The sequence below is a fragment of the Podarcis filfolensis genome, assembly GCF_964270895.1.
Source record: "Podarcis filfolensis genome assembly, chromosome: 8".
Taxonomy (NCBI): domain Eukaryota; kingdom Metazoa; phylum Chordata; class Lepidosauria; order Squamata; family Lacertidae; genus Podarcis; species Podarcis filfolensis.
Genome location: NC_139611.1, coordinates 17,043,777 through 17,060,054, shown reverse-complemented (window position 1 = coordinate 17,060,054; position 16,278 = coordinate 17,043,777). Strand labels below are relative to the sequence as shown.

At 44.5% G+C, this 16,278-nt stretch overlaps 1 protein-coding gene across 4 annotated transcripts in view; it reads right to left on the bottom strand.

Annotated features, from left to right (window-relative positions):
• The window catches only part of LOC310769416 (solute carrier family 2, facilitated glucose transporter member 5-like), a 48,424-nt gene that overhangs the window by 4,604 nt on the left and 27,542 nt on the right, over positions 1–16,278 (bottom strand). For all 4 annotated transcript variants that reach the window (XR_014551633.1, XR_014551634.1, XM_083628753.1 and 1 more), the window contains exons 4-11: positions 15,862–15,986; positions 15,539–15,691; positions 13,774–13,899; positions 11,889–12,076; positions 10,517–10,627; positions 9,384–9,485; positions 7,939–8,011; positions 495–622 (exon numbers count right to left, since the gene is read on the bottom strand). Coding sequence is in view for 2 of the 4 variants with exons in the window: in XM_083628753.1 (XP_083484879.1) it covers positions 495–622; positions 7,939–8,011; positions 9,384–9,485; positions 10,517–10,627; positions 11,889–12,076; positions 13,774–13,899; positions 15,539–15,691; positions 15,862–15,986 (1,006 nt within the window). In the remaining 2 variants the exon portion in view is untranslated. The remainder of the gene's footprint in view (positions 1–494; positions 623–7,938; positions 8,012–9,383; positions 9,486–10,516; positions 10,628–11,888; positions 12,077–13,773; positions 13,900–15,538; positions 15,692–15,861; positions 15,987–16,278) is intronic.

The window sequence follows — 16,278 nt, the reverse complement described above, 5'->3', positions numbered from 1 at the left end:
CATGGCCCCCGAGCTGCAAAATATTCCCTTCCCCTCTTGTAACCCAAAGCAGAAAAACTTTACCATTTGATTCTGCTAAAGTCCCCACTAGGGTGGGCCTTAGCGAATGTCTACCATTGTCAAAGCCTAGCACTTGCCATGAGCTATCAGACAGGAAGCATTTAGGGACTTGGAGTAGGGAATTTCGGCAGCATGGCTTGGGTGCCTAGAGCGGCAACCCCAGGGCAATTTGCATAGAAAAGAGTTGGCCTGCACTGCAGCGCCACCACACTAGATGGCCAAAGGACAGTATTACAGCTTCCAAGCCATCAGGGATCCAGTGATAAGAAGGAACCAGGAGGGTCCCAATCTGATCCTGACAAAAGTGGAGGCCTCTGGGCTGGGTAAATCAGAGTAATGCTCTGAAAGCTATCCTGAAGAGAAACATATTCTGTGCCCCTGTATAAAACTGAATCGCCTTAAGCAGAATTGTTACGAATCCACAACTTCCTTACATCCATGTATTGGAAGACCAGACCCACTGTGAAGTTTGAAAGCCAGTGAACAGAGCCTCCAACCATGAATGCCGCTGGGCGAGATGACTGGAGGAACATCTCAATTATCATCACACTCGGAATCGGGCCTGGGAGAAGGGAGAAAGGGATGATTATTTATTATCGTGTGTAAGGACGTTAAGAAAGGCCTGCTGGATCAAGCCAGTGGCCCAGGTGGTCCAGCATCCTGTTCTCACAGTGGCCAACCTGTGGGAAACCCGCAAGCAGGATTCAAACACAAGAGCCCTCTCCCCTCCCATGGTCTCCAGCAGCTGGTATTTAGAAACTTGACTGCCTCCAACTGTAGAGGCAGGGCATAGTCATCATGGCTAGTAGCCATCAATAGCTATCTGCTCCAGGAATTTGTCTCAAAGACATCCAAGTTGGTGGCCATCACTGCCTCCTTTGGAAGGGAGCTCCATAGTTTAACAATGTGAAGAAGGACTTCCTTTTATCTGTCTTGAATCGCCCAAAATTCAATTCCCTTAATTGTTTTGGTGACCCTTTTTTGAACCTTTTCCAACTCTACAATATCCTTTTTGAGGCGAGGTTGTTCCATAGATTTGTACAAGGGCGTTACGATACTGCTTTACATTTGTGAATTGTTTCCAATGAAGCACTTCAAAGCAATTTCACAATAAACAGGAAGCTGCCTTTTACTGAATCGGACCATTGGTCCACCTAGCTCAGAACTGTCTAGACCAAACTTTCTTCAAGGAGGGCCAGATTTGATGAAGTGAGGACTTCCGGTCAGCGCCGGCGCTTAATGGCGGATCTCAACCGGAGCTCCGGGAGAGATCTGCTTCGTGGGTTCGGGTCCTGTCAGCTACGGCGAAGCGGGGACCCTTAAAAATCACAGGCGCGTTGCCTGTGAACTGGAGACTCGGCGGGCACCTTTGCGCCCCCCCGACGCTGCGAAATAGCCTTTTTAAAGGCTCCGGAGGAGCGGAGGGGTCTTGGAGCGGTGCTGAGAGTCGTCTTCACCCAGCCTGCGAAGCGAAGCCGCGTCGCCATTAGCGGAGAGCGCTGACTTCTTCCCGGGAAATTGGATTAAAAGAACAACTATCCGTGAGTAGGATTGACCGCTAAAATATAACTGGACACTAAAAGTAAAGAAATTGGGCACCGAGACGGACAAGCACTAAAAAGGAAGTCTGCTTTCCGTTCTGTAGCAAGATCAAAGCGAAAGGCACTCTAGCTGTAACTGCTTGAGAGGAAATTTGCGGGATTTAAGAAATCCACCACCAAAGCAAAGAACTCCCCCCCCCGAAGGCAGGAGGAGGGGGAAGAAGATTTTAAAAGTGTTTCCCTGCCAATTTAAAAGAATTGGATTAAGTATCGCTGCTCTCTAACCTGGGATCGGACTGCCGGAGAAAAGGAACCGGCTAAGGACTGTTGCTATAAGAAGCTAAAAAATATCTCAAATTGACTTTGGTTACTTCCAATTTGAAACACTGTTTCTGTGGCATTACAAAGTTACTTACAGGACACTATTGACTGGGATCCCCTTGAAAAAGGAAAGAAAAATTGAAAGGGATTAGGAAACTTTTATTCCTTCTTTTTTGAAGAGTGTGGGATTACTTTGGGAAGTATAGAACTGACTCTACGCCCCCTAGAGGACCTACAAATTGTTTCAGCAACAAGTGGAGTTTAAAATTTGAGAACTTTGTTTGTGAGTTTCAAAGTCTGGGAATGACCTTGACTAAAAGACTTTGTTATGGCAGATGGTAAAGAGAAAGGGGAGTTACAAGAAACAACCTTGAGATCTGGCAGACAATACAAAATTGACACTTACATGCAAAGAAGGGCTTCTGTAACAGGAGCCTCTGGAACTATAGTGGCTGCAAAGCCAAAAGCGAAAGCAATGTCTACAGAAGAATCATTTGCCAAGGTATTGGAGAAGATAAATGACTCTTTGGAGGAACTAAAAAAGCAAGGTGCGGAGACTAAATTGCAAGTTGCTGAAACTAAAGTACAAGTTGCTGAAACAAATAAAAAAATTGAAGAAATCTCTGGGAAAATTGACCTAAATACTAAAAGTATAACTGACCTAGGGAATAAAGTGAACTCAAATGCAGAAGCAATTGGGAAATTATTGGAAGATTCATCTACAACACGAAAGATAGCCGAGGAAGCTAAGGAAATTGCAACTGCTGCGGAGGAAAAATTTCCACCAGTTTACAAGAAATTGGATGAATATGAACTGGCACTCTCTATGCAGGATATGCAACGCAAGGAGAGGAACCTGAGGATCAGACTTGTGCCGGAAAAGGAAGGAGAGAACTTGGTGGATGATTTGACAAAAGAATTTTCTGACTTTTGGAAGCAGGAGCTGAAGAAAGAAGATTTTAAGATAGAAAGTGCATTTAGATTGGGAATAAGACAGAAGAGAAATCGACCCAGAGATTGTCTTATTACCTTAAGATCAAAGGAGGAGCGAGATAAAATATTGAACCTGCACTACCAAACAGCCCTTCGAATTGAAGACTTTTTTATTGAGATCTTTAAAGACATCCCTAAGAGTATCTTGGACGCAAGAGGACATTATAAAGACCTGGTGACACTGCTGAAGAAGAACTACATACCATTCAGGTGGGAATTTCCCCAAGGCTTGTCTTTTAAATATAAGGGAAAGAAGAGAAGAATAAAGACTGTAAGTGATAAAGACAAGTTCTTGGGAGAACACGAAGAAGACCTACAGAAAGAGACATTTCCAGGACAAGGGCATCCATCACTGGACACGAACACGGTACCACCGACAGACGAGGAACAAAAACAGGGAGCTGTAGGAGGAAGGAGTAAATAATCCCATCATGGCTCTGCAACTTCTAACCTGGAATTGTAATGGCTTAAATATTCCCAGGAAGAGAAAAAATATATTTCATGCCTTAAAGAAAGACCAATTGGACTTGATTTGCCTACAAGAGACCCACGTGACAGGAGCACACAGAAAATTATTAATAAATAAAAGACTGGGACAGGAATTTATATCTTCAGACAGAGTAAAAAAGAGAGGAGTGGTGATCTATGCAAAAGAAAAATTGCAACCGAAACAAATTTTTAAAGATGATCAAGGAAGATATTTGGCAATTGAAATTCAATCTCAAGGAGAGAAGTATTTGATAGTGGGAATCTATGCACCAAACGAAGGGAAAGCTGAATTTTTTAAGAAGTTGCATGAAATTTTGATGGACCATATGGATTACAACTTAATTTTGATGGGAGATATGAATGGAGTGGTTTCAACAAATATGGACAAGGCACAAAGACAGGTAATAACAAAAGATGGAAGACTACCAAAGACTTTTTTTGAAATGACTGACAATATGGACTTGATTGATATTTGGAGAACAAAACACCCATTAGAAAGAGAGGGAACCTTCTTTTCTGAAGCCAAAATGACATGGACAAGGATTGACCAAATCTGGGTGACTAGCAGTATGGCTCCGAATATAAAAAAAGTAGAAATCTGCCCAAAAACTTTCTCCGACCATAATGCTGTAAAGATGGTGATGAGGCAAACAACAACTGGTTCCTTCAGATGGAGAATGAATGACACCTTATTTAGAGACGAGGAGATCTGTAAGAAGGCCCAAAAAACCTTGAAAGACTATTTTGAAATCAACTTAAGGTCTGAAGTAGAAAAAAGAATAGTATGGGACGCAAGCAAAGCCGTGATGAGAGGGTTTTTGATTCAGCAAAATACTTTAAAGAAGAGAAAGCAAAATGAGAAAAAGGAGAGAATTTTGGAAAAGATAAAAGAAGGGGAAAAACAATTAAGATCGAAGCCAAAATCCCAAGAGATTCTAAGAGAAATCAAATTTCATCAAACACAATATATGGAACTGATGAATCAAGAATTAGAGTGGAGAATTAAACAAATGAGACAAAAGACTTTTGAATCTGCTGATAAATGTGGCAAGTTACTGGCTTGGCAAATAAAGAAGAGACAAAAACTCAACACGGTAACAAATATAGAAGTGGAAGGAAAAAACATAAGCAACCCAGCGGAAATTAGGAATTGTTTTCAGAACTACTTTAGACAACTTTACACACAAGGGCCGCAAAAAGAAATGGACATACAACAGTTCCTCGAGGAAAATGGGCTGAAAAAGGTTTCGCATGAAAGTAAGATGATATTAAACCAGGAGATATCAGCACAAGAAATAGAAGATGCCATTCAAGGCATGACGCTGGGCAAATCCCCTGGACCGGATGGACTGACTTCCAAATACTACAAAGTTTTGAAGGAAGGGTTGATACAACCTTTGAAGGAAGTCTGCAATGAGATTATGGAAGGGAAAAGGGCACCCGATACGTGGAGAGAGGCCTACATTACACTTATACCAAAGACAGAGACTGAAAAGACCCAACTTAAAAACTACCGACCCATCTCGTTATTGAATGTGGATTACAAAATCTTTGCTGATATTTTGGCAAAAAGACTGAAGAGAGTTTTGATGGAGGAGATTCACGGGGACCAGGCGGGCTTTCTCCCAAAAAGGCACTTGTCGAACAATGTAAGGAATATAATTGACATTTTGGAAAAGCTGGAAGTGAACATAAACACTAAAGCTGTTTTGATATTTGTGGATGCCGAGAAAGCCTTTGACAACATTTCTTGGAGTTTTATGTTGAAGAACCTCCGGGGGATGGGGGTAGGCCAAGGGTTTGAAAATGGTATAGGTGCAATATACTCTGAACAGAAAGCCAAATTAATTGTAAATAATGTGGTTACAGAAGAGTTCAAGATTGAAAAAGGGACACGTCAGGGGTGCCCTATCTCCCCATTACTTTTTATATCGGTCCTGGAGGTTTTGCTTAATATGATTAGGAGGGACCAGTTGGTTAAAGGGATTCAGGTCGGAGCTAAACAATACAAACTGAGAGCATTTGCAGATGACTTAGTACTTACATTGCAAGAGCCAGAAGCTAGCACGAAAAGAGTTTTGGAAATAATTCAAGAGTTTGGTCAAATGGCAGGATTTAAATTGAATAAGTCTAAGACAAAGGTTTTGGAGAAAAATTTGACACAGATAGAAAAGGAAAGGTTCCAGAATGAGACAGGGTTGACTGTGGTTAAAAAAGTGAAATATTTGGGTATAAATATGACAGCTAAAAATGTGAATTTGTTTAAAGATAATTATGAAAAAACTTGGAGAGAAGTGAAAAAAGATTTGGAGATTTGGTCCAACTTGAAGCTTTCCTTGTTAGGCCGTATTGCAGCTATAAAGATGAATGTATTGCCAAGAATGTTGTTTTTGTTCCAAGCATTGCAAATAATTGATAAAATGGATTGTTTCAAGAGGTGGCAAAAAGACATATCTAAATTTGTCTGGCAGGGCAAAAAGCCCAGAATTAAATTTAAGATACTAACGGATTCAAAGGAAAGAGGGGGGTTTGCCCTGCCAGACTTTAAACTTTACTATGAAGCGGCAGCTTTCTGCTGGCTGAAAGAATGGCTACTTCTTGAAAACACAGACATTTTGGATTTGGAAGGTTTTAATAACATTTTTGGGTGGCATGCATATTTGTGGTACGACAAGGTTAAAGCACATAAAAGTTTTAAAAATCATATTGTCAGAAAAGCACTACTAAATGTCTGGGACAGATATAAAGACTTGCTGGAAAATAAAACTCCAAGGTGGCTGTCGCCAATGGAAGCTAAGGCAGTTAAAAAGTTAAATATGGAGTCCAAGTGGCCAAGATACTGGGAAATTTTGGAAAAGGAAGGGGACAAATTGAGATTGCAGAGTTTTGAGAAATTAAAAGGGAGGGTGAGAGATTGGTTCCACTACCATCAAATTAATGAAGCGTTTAAACTGGACAGTAAAATTGGCTTCCAGGTGGAAAAATCAAAATTGGAGACAGAACTGTTAGAACCCAGTACTAAGAATTTGTCCAAAATGTACAATTTGCTGCTGAAATGGAATACACAAGATGAAACGGTTAAATCGGTCATGATTAAATGGGCTCAGGACATTGGTCATAATATTTTGTTTGCTGATTGGGAAAAGTTGTGGACCACCGGGATAAAATTTACGGCATGTAATGCCTTAAGAGAAAACATTATGAAAATGATATATAGGTGGTACATAACCCCAGTCAAGCTTGCAAAGATTTACCATGTGCCTGACAACAAATGTTGGAAATGTAAAGAAACTGAAGGTACATTTTTTCATCTTTGGTGGACCTGCCCGAAGATTAAGGCATTCTGGGAAATGATCTATAATGAACTTAAAAAGGTATTTAAATATACTTTCCCCAAGAAACCAGAGGCCTTTCTCTTGGGTATTGTCGGCCAAGGGGTGTTAAAGACGGATATAACTTTCTTTATGTATGCTACAACAGCAGCTAGAATACTCATTGCGAAGTACTGGAAGACGCAAGAACTACCCACACTGGAAGAATGGCAGATGAAGGTGATAGACTACATGGGCTTGGCAGAAATGACGAGCAGAATCCGAAACCAGGGAAGAGAAGCAGCGCAAGAAGAATGGAAAAAATTCAAGGACTATTTAAAGAAATATCATAAAGTTAATGAAAGTTAGAATGATGTTGGACTGGAAAGTAAATGGTTACTATTAGCAATGGTTAAGACAAGGAAAATAAGGAAGAATAGTCTAAATTTAAATTAAAATAAGGGAAGATTTGCTGAACAATCGATAAGAATTTGGAATACAGAAAGGGGAAGCATGAGGAAGTCGGGGAAGATAGGATATGAAATTAGGATATGAAATGATACATGTTTTTTGTTTTGTTTTTGTTTTTGTATGTTTATGTTTGTTGTATTGTGTTTATATGGAAAAATAAAAATTTAAAAAAAAAAAAAAACAGATTTGATGAAGTGAAGGGCCGTGAGGGCTGACCAAAGGACCAACCAAAATTGTTGTCCTTTTTTTAGGATTGAAGTTGTTGAGCTTTTACCCCAGGAAATAAACTGCCTCAGGGGCAGGATTAAATCGACCGGGGGGGCGGATTAGGCCCCCAAACGGACTTTGTACATGCTTGGTCTACACTGACTGGTAGCATCTCTCCAGGGCTTCAGGCAGAGGTCTCTCCCAGCCCCACCTGGAGATGATGATGATGACGACTCTGCCGGGGATTGAACCTGGGACCTTCTGCACGCAAAGCAGACGCTCTACCACTAAGCTACAGCCCTTCCCTTAAGATACAGGGACACCGGAAGCTGCCTTATACAGAGTCAGACCTTTGGTTGCATCTAGCTCAGTGTTATCTACACTGTCTGGCAGGAGCTCCTGGGGTTTCCAGACAGGAGCTTCCCCCAGCCTGAGGTGCAAAGGATTGAATGAGCAAGGGAAATGATTATTAAAGATAATGATTCACTATAGCAATGATACTATAGAGATGTAAGGAAGCCATTCATTTTTCTGATCATACTCACTGGCTCCGATAGCGTGTCCGATGACATAGGCGATAACGCAGGCTATACTCAAGTAGGGCATCCCGTTGATGTGCTGTTGAGGAATTGGGTTGCTGTTTAGAGCCATTTCTCAGTTTCCCTGTTGAGGCGTCAACAGTGAAACAAGAAGGGCAATCGAACGTCAGCGAAGGTTGGTGCCTGTTGGGCGGAAGGCAGGGAGCCCAACAGTAGGGGGAGCCAGAGCTCAACGACTGGCTGACCCAAGAAGCAATAACAGGCAGAGCTAACCACTTGTCCCCACATCCTCCTCTTTCCTACTGATTTCTAGAAGGGCAAGACTGGGACTAGGGAGCAGGAAGGCAGTGGCGTAGCGTGGGTTGTCAGCACCCGGGGCAAGGCAAGTAATTTGCGCCCCCTAACCTGTGGATTTGCGCCCCCTAACCCTAACCCCCAGATGTTGCGCCCGGCCCCCCCTGCACCCCCCCACACTACGCCACTGCAGCCCACCTCACTTCACAGAGTTGTTTTGGGGATTGAGGAGGGGGAGAACCATGTTACAGCTCCTTGGAGGGCAAGGTGGGCTAGAAATGTAATAAATAAATGAGAGTTGTACTCCAACAGCATCTGGGGGTAGCAGTGGCGTAGCGTGGGTTGTCAGCACCTGGGGCAAGGCAAGTAATTTGCGCCCCCTAACCCGTGGATTTGCGCCCCCTAACCCGTGGATTTGCACCCCCTAACCCCCAGATGTTGCGCTTGGTGCGGCCGGCCCCCCCTGCACCCCCCACGCTACGCCACTGCAGGAAGGTGACAGGCAGGGCCAACCTTTTTGGCTGACGAGTGGAGTACAAATGCTCTAGATAATAATACACAATAATACTCAATATCTTAAGGCTTTGCCTCTCTGCATACAAACTGACCCGGATCCTGTGTTTGTCACCTGAGGCCCTTCTCTATGTCCCCAATCCCATAGAGGTTCGGAGCATAGCTGTCAACCTTCCCTTTTGCTGCAGGAAATTCCCTTATTCCAGAGCTGTTTCCCACTGCTTCCCACTGCTATCCCGGATTGTTAGATATCCCATAGACTGTCCCTGGGACAGGTGAGGCTGCTGATCCCTTATTTTCGAGGCTGCTGATCCCTTATTTTCAAATCTGAAAGTTGACAGCTATGGTTCGGAGGCTGACAGCAAGAGAACGGGCCTTTTCTGTGGTGGCCCCCAACTTTGGAACTCTCTCCTCAGAGAGGCTTGCCTGGTGCCATCATTGCATGTCTTTAGGTGCCAGGCAAAAGCATTCCTCTTTACCCAGGCCTATGGCTATTAAATAATCTACGGCCTGTGAAAGGGTGGAGGAGAGGGCTGTTATTATGCTTCACGGTGGTTGGTACTTGCATGTTTTAGATGCAGAAAATCTTAGTGAGGACAGCTGCCCCTTGCCCCCGCCCAGGCAAAGTTGCTCACTAAACGCACCTTGAGATTCAGAGCCACCGTTAGCACAGCACAGGCAACACAGCAGATCCCAAAACCGGCCAGAAGCAGAATTCTCCGCCCCAGGGACTCGACGATAAAGACCTAGAAGTTAGGGAGGAAGAGAGCAGCCTGTAAATTTTTGTGCAAGGGATTCATTCGGGGGCCTTTCGGTGGTGGCACCACAGCTATGGAATTCTTACACCAGGAGATTCAAGACAAGCTCCCTACATTCTCATTTTTTGGGTCCAACGGGGCTTTTGTGTTGGATCTCTGCAGTTTTCACACTCCGCTATTTTACAAACTACTTTATGCAGCTATAGGGAGTATTGATCCTCTTAACTGCTGCTAGCAGTGAACACTATTAGTTCATATGTACATATTTTACTGCTTTAAATGGATTTGTTTTTATTTATTTATTTTACTAAAAGTGAATTTGAAATGAAATGATTTATTTCATAAAAATTTGACTGTAAAAATCCTCAAAGCAGAACAAAACAATAAAATTATTGGTAAGAACGATGAAAACAACTATTTAAAACATTCAAAAAATCAAAACCAGCAAAAAAAACTAAAAAATACACCAGCGTTCTAGATATCTGGGTAAGCTTGATGAAACAAAAATGTTTTTAACAGGCGCGAAAAAGAGCCCAGTGAAGGCACATGCATAATAGCCAGGGAGCTCCAATGTAAGGTGCTAATAAACAAGTTTTCACTACTTGTTTTTCAACCTGTTCTTTAAGTGATCATTTTAGTAGCATGAATATAACAAAAGCAGCTTAATTCCCACTACAGGAATATTTACTATTTTGCTTAGATAAAAGGAGAGTATTAAAATGTTAAAAGCATGCATGCATGCATTAATTAATTAATTAATTAATTAATAAGGTTCAATTAAAAGCTTATCAGAGGAGCAGTTTGAAGGAGCAGTTTGTTGGCTGCCACCTTGAAACCCCTTTCTTGATAATGTTAATATTTCTTGCTTCCAGGTTGTTACCATCAATATAAACTTTGTTAAATAAATAATAATAATAATAAAAAGCTTCCCCAACCCATACAGGTCGAGCACCCAACCCAGCTCTGATGCTTAATAATAATAATAATAATAATAATAATATCAATATGGTAAGCCGTACCGCTAACAACGTCATCACGACGTTGACGGCCCCTGTCCCCACAGTCACGAACTGCACGTCGTTCTCCTCCACACCTGAGCTCCTATAGATACTGTCAGCATAGTAGTAGACCTGGGGTTGGATGAAAGACAAGCAAGCAACCGAAATTCAGTCATGCCCACAAGCGGGAAAGCGTTGAACGTCAAAAGAGTGCCGAGATGGATCGGCCCAATAGAATCACAGAATGGTAAGAGTCGGAACGGGTACCCAAGGGTCATCCAGTCCAACCCCCTGCAATGAAGGAATAGTCCAGCGTCCTGTTCTCACCGTAGCTGAACACATGGCTGTGGAAAACCCGCAAGCAGGACTTGAGCAGAAGAAGAGCTCTCTGCTCTCCTCCAGTTTTCAGCAGCTGCTATTCAGAGGCATCACTGCTAGCCTTAACCTCTGTAAATTTGTCCGATTCTCTTGCAAGAAGCAAATGGTGAGTAAGAACATAGGTAGAGCCTTCCTGGATCAAACCAAAGGAGCATCTAGTCTAGTACCCTGTTGCCAACCGGATGCCCCTATGGGAATAATAATAATAATAATAATAATATTTTATTTATATCCCACCCTTCCCGGTTCAAAAACCAGGCTCAGGGCGGCTAACAACAAATTTAAAACACTTAATTGTAAAAGCAGCATAACATACAGTATAAAATACAGGCTGTGCCTGATCCAACAGGCTCCTTATGTTCTTAAGCATCCATCGTTAGGCATGATGGGAATCCAGAGGCTTAGATAGGCCTCTTTGGTCTGTTCTGGCAAGGTATCTGTATTTTTCGCTCTATAGGGTGCACCGGACCATAGGGCGCACCTAGATTTTAGGGGGGGAAATAAAGAAAAAAAAATTATGGATCCCGCTCGCTGTCTTGGCTTCGTTTTTAGCCGCGGGGCTGGGGCAGGGGAAACCCGAGCTTCCCCCGACCCCAGCCCCCAGAACGCTCCCAGAGCTTGCTGCTATCCGCAAGCCTTCTGAGCCCGGCGGGCACTCCTGCCGCGCTCCAAAGGCTTGCGGATAGCTACCTGAAGCCTGGAGAGCGAGAGGGGTTGGTGTGCACCGACCCCTCTCGCTCTCCAGGCTTCAGCGACAGCCTGCATTCGCTCCATAGGACGCACACACATTTCCCCTTCATTTTTGGAGGGGAAAAAGTGCGTCCTATAGGGCAAAAAAGACGGTACCTCTGCAAAGGAAGAAGCATGATGCATAGGCCAGAGTCAGGAGAAATGGCGAAGTTGCTTTTAGATCCCCTTCTAGTGAGGCAGATCACACCCAACTTACGTTCAAGTGCACATGGAGAAAAGAAAGAACAACCCTCTGGACTGCGACTTGGGATGCTGGTTTACTTACGGCGTTAATCCCGGAGAGCTGCTGCCCCGCCATCATCACGATGATGGAGATGAGCTGCCAGCGGAGGCCTCGGTAGGTGAAGAGGGTCAGCACAGACATCCGCCCCTCGGCTTTCTCCGCCTGGTCCTCCAGGCGCATCTCCTCCATCTCCTCCTCTACGTCATCCCAGCCCCTCAGCTTCTTCAGGGCTGGATGGGGAGAAGGAAGGAAGGAAGGTCACCAAGGCCGCAGGAACCTGGCAGAAAAGACTGGAGGTGCTTTGCCTGCAGCCCACGCCACTCACAAGGTTTTCCATTCATTAACAACAGCGGTTCCTAAACTTTTATGGGTCCTCGGTTCCATAGACCCAAGCCCAGTGCTATCCTGCCCGGCTGCTCTATAAAAGGCATTACAGTGGTACCTCGGGTTACATATGCTTCAGGTTACATATGCTTCAGGTTACAGACTCCACTAACCCAGAAATATTACCTCGGGTTAAGAACTTTGCTTCAGGATGAGAACAGAAATCGTGCTCCGGCGGCGCAGCGGCAGCAGGATGCCCCATTAGCTAAAGTAGTGCTTCAGGTTAAGAACAGTTTCAGGTTAAGAATGGACCTCCGGAATGAATTAAGTACTTAACCTGAGGTACCACTGTATTCAGAATAGCGGTCTGCACAACCCACTAAGGAAGACAGTAACACAATAACATTTAAAACAGTAACAATCAATAAAATATTTGAGGGAGTCGGGCACCCCCGAAGTTGACAGGCGTTGACATTCAAATGATGTGCATGAACCACGGCTTGTGATTATGTAGGGCAGGGCTTACCTGCCCCACTCTCCAATATTTTATTCAAGTTGGCACCCCTGGTAATGATTAATCACATATTTATTCACAATCCAATTAAAACTAGTTCAATTAATTCAACAAAAATAGATGGACTTGATCCAGCGATTCAAAGACTGTTAGTAAGTTACACCTCCAGCACCCTCCAGGCAATCCCACTTCTCCCCTGGGGGCGGGTAATGCCCCCTTTGGAAAACCACTGTCAATCCGTTCTCTAGAAGTTTTGGACTACAACTCCCATCAGCCCCTGCAGGCATCGACAGGAGCTGGAGTTCAGCGTCATTGGGAGGGCCCACAGGTATTCAGATGCTGTGTCACACCTGAGCTCAGGCCACAGGAGATAGCTTTGGTTTGACCAGCAAGAAGATATCCTACCACTCTCAGAGACAGGATATAGCTTAGGGCCCCACTCTCTTGGGGGCACCAAAAAATTTTAAAGGAAAAAAAGCTGGATGTACATTTCCAAAATACAGTGGTACCTCGGGTTAAGTACTTAATTCATTCCGGAGGTCTGTTCTTAACCTGAAACTGTTCCTAACCTGAAGCACCACTTTAGCTAATGGGGCCTTCTGCTGCCGTCGCGCCGCCAGAGCCCGATTTCTGTTCTTATCCTGAAGCAAAGTTCTTAACCTGAAGCACTATTTCTGGGTTAGCGGAGTGTGTAACCTGAAGCGTATGTAACCCGAGGTACCACTGTATAAGACAAAAAACAAGTAAAATAAAACCTACGTATAGCAACAGTGTTTTGTGTTGTGTAGGCTCCTATGATGTAAGTAATGGGCCCCGCCTGCTAGCCTGCTCCCTAAAATATCACTGGTATGCTCATTTCTGTATATAGGGTGCCTACATTCTGCATGGACTGGTTGCATGACAACATGTGCAAATGGCTTTAGATACCTATTAGGGCCATAAATTACCATATAGCATATATCCAACACAAAAAACAGCGGCAATTTTTTTGTTGACAAAGGACAGCTGGAAATATAAAGGTCCCTGTTACCTTCAGTAGCTTAAGACCTCCCTCCATTTGAGATTGTATCTTATAAGTAGGTGTTTTACCTGCTTTGGCACTCGCTTCATCTCCCTTCTGGATCAGCAGGTACCTGGGACTTTCAGGGAAAAAGGGAAGCAGGAAAAGCTGCAGTACTGCAGGGATCCCAGTTAGACCCAACAGAATTGGCCAGCCTGCAACATGAGAAAAAAGAGAAATGTTGCTATGCCTGCAACAGGATAAGACACATGAGAAGAGCTTGCTGAATAAGGCCAAAGGTAAAAAGGTAATAAAAAAAACAAACAAAGGACCCCGGGACAGTTAAGTCCAGGCAAAGGTGACCAAGAGGTTGTGGCACTCATCTCGCTTTCAGGCCGAGGGAGCCGGCATTTGTCCACAGACAGCTTTCCGGGTCATGTGGCCAGCAGAACTGAACTGCTTCTGGCTCAACGGGACACTGTGACGGAAACTAGAGTGCACGGAAATGCCGTTTACTTTCCCGCTGCAGCGGTACCTATTTATCTACTTGCACTGGTGTGCTTTTGAACTGCTAGGTTGGCAGGAGCTGGGAAAGAGCAACGGCAGCTCATGCCATTGCGTGGATTCGAACTGCCGACCTTCTGACTGGCAAGCCCAAGAGGCTCAGTGGTTTAGATCACAGTGTCACCCGCATCACCCTGTTCCCACAGCGGCCAAACCAGATGCCTATTATGGGAAGCCCTCTTGCGATTCCCAGCAACTGGAATTCAGAAGGATTACTGCCTTGGGTGCAGTGGAGGAAGAACATGGCCACTGTGGCTATTAGCAGTCTAGAGACTTGACTTCCTGGAATGTGTCTAATCCTCTCTCAAAGCCATTCTGATTGGTGGTCACTGCTGCCTCCTGCAGAAGCCAATTCCACAATTTAACTACCTGCTGTGCAAGTCAGTCATCTATTTTTATTTCCATTTATTTATTAGACTTCTATACCACCCTTCGTCATAATACCTCAGGGTAGTTCACAAGATAATAATAGCAGTCTGCTGGACACAGGAAGCTCTCTTACACTGAGTCAGGTCATAGGTCCATTGAGGTCAGTATTGTCTACACTGGCAGGCAGTAACTCCAGGGCTTTGGGCATTTAGAGGCTTATGCTTATGCAGGTGGAGGCAGAACACAAGTCATTGTGTCTAGTAGCTGCATGCAGCTTTGCCCTCCACAAATTTATTCAGTCCCCCCACATTCTGCAACTATTTTCACTCTACTTTCCCTCCTCCCTCCCTATCCCTTTCCTCTTATGTGTCATGTCTTTTAGATTGCAATTCTGGGAACTAGGTAGCTTGTCTTGTTCTTGTTTTTTTTTTAATGCAAGCAGTTCTGGGAGCCTTGTTGGCTGAAGAGCAGGGGTGTTTTTTTATTTTTAAAAAAGCCTCTCTAAACAGATAAATAGGGACGCGGGTGGCGCTGTGGGTTAAACCACAGAGCCTAGGACTTGCCGATCAGAAGGTCGGCAGTTCGAATCCCTGCAATGGGGTGAGCTCCCATTGCTCGGTCCCTGCTCCTGCCAACCTAGCAGTTCGAAAGCACATCAAAGTGCAAGTAGATAAATAGGTACTGCTCCGGCGGGAAGGTAAACGGCGTTTCCGTGCGCTCCTCTGGTTCGCCAGAAGCGGCTTAGTCATGCTGGCCACATGACCCGGAAGCTGTACGCCGGCTCCCTCGGCCAGTAAAGCAAGATGAACACTGCAACCCCAGAGTCGGCCACGACTGGACCTAATGGTCAGGGGTCCTTTACCTTTAAACAGATAAATAAAATGCTATTGGAGCAGGAAATTTGACGCATTCCTCATTTACCTTCTGTGCTTCCGAGGATCATCCGCATGCCCAGAATCTGAGCAGCGAGGATCCCGATGGTGATGAAGAGCTGCGGGACCACTCCCACGGCCCCCCTTAGGTTTTTGGGAGACAGCTCTCCAAGGTACATGGGGACAACGTTGGAAGACAAGCCTGGTGGAAAAGACAGCAAGACAAATGCAGATGAATCTGGGAACAGCAACAAAAGGGTGCAGCGTATCCGAACCCACCCCAGAGGAACGGTCTGGATAGAGGTCCCAGAGAGGAAGACCTTCTTAAGAAGGTAACTTAAGACAGGTGCTCAGGTGCTCTGCTGTGCTCACCTGCACAGATGCCAATGATGATCCGACAGACGATGATCACTTCGAAAGTCTTTGCCACCTTGGAGGCTCCCATGAGAATTGCAGGGATGATGGAGAAGATGTTGTTGATCAGTAAGGTGCCCTTTCTGGGAAGGAAGGGAGGGAGAGAGGTGTGGGATAACCAATCTCATATAACCAACATGCTTAAGTTAATGGTTAATGCCATAGTAGAGTAAGCTGTCCTGCCAGGCTTAGCCTAGGTCACTTCCCCTCACCTTGAGAGGAAATACCGTGCATCTATAAGATGCACTTTTCCCCTCCTAAAAAGTAAGGGGAAGTTGTGTGTGTCTTATGGAGTGAATGCAGGCTGCACGGCTATCCCTGAAGCCAGAAGAGCAAGAGGGATCGCTGCTTTCGCTGCACAGCGATCCCTTTTGC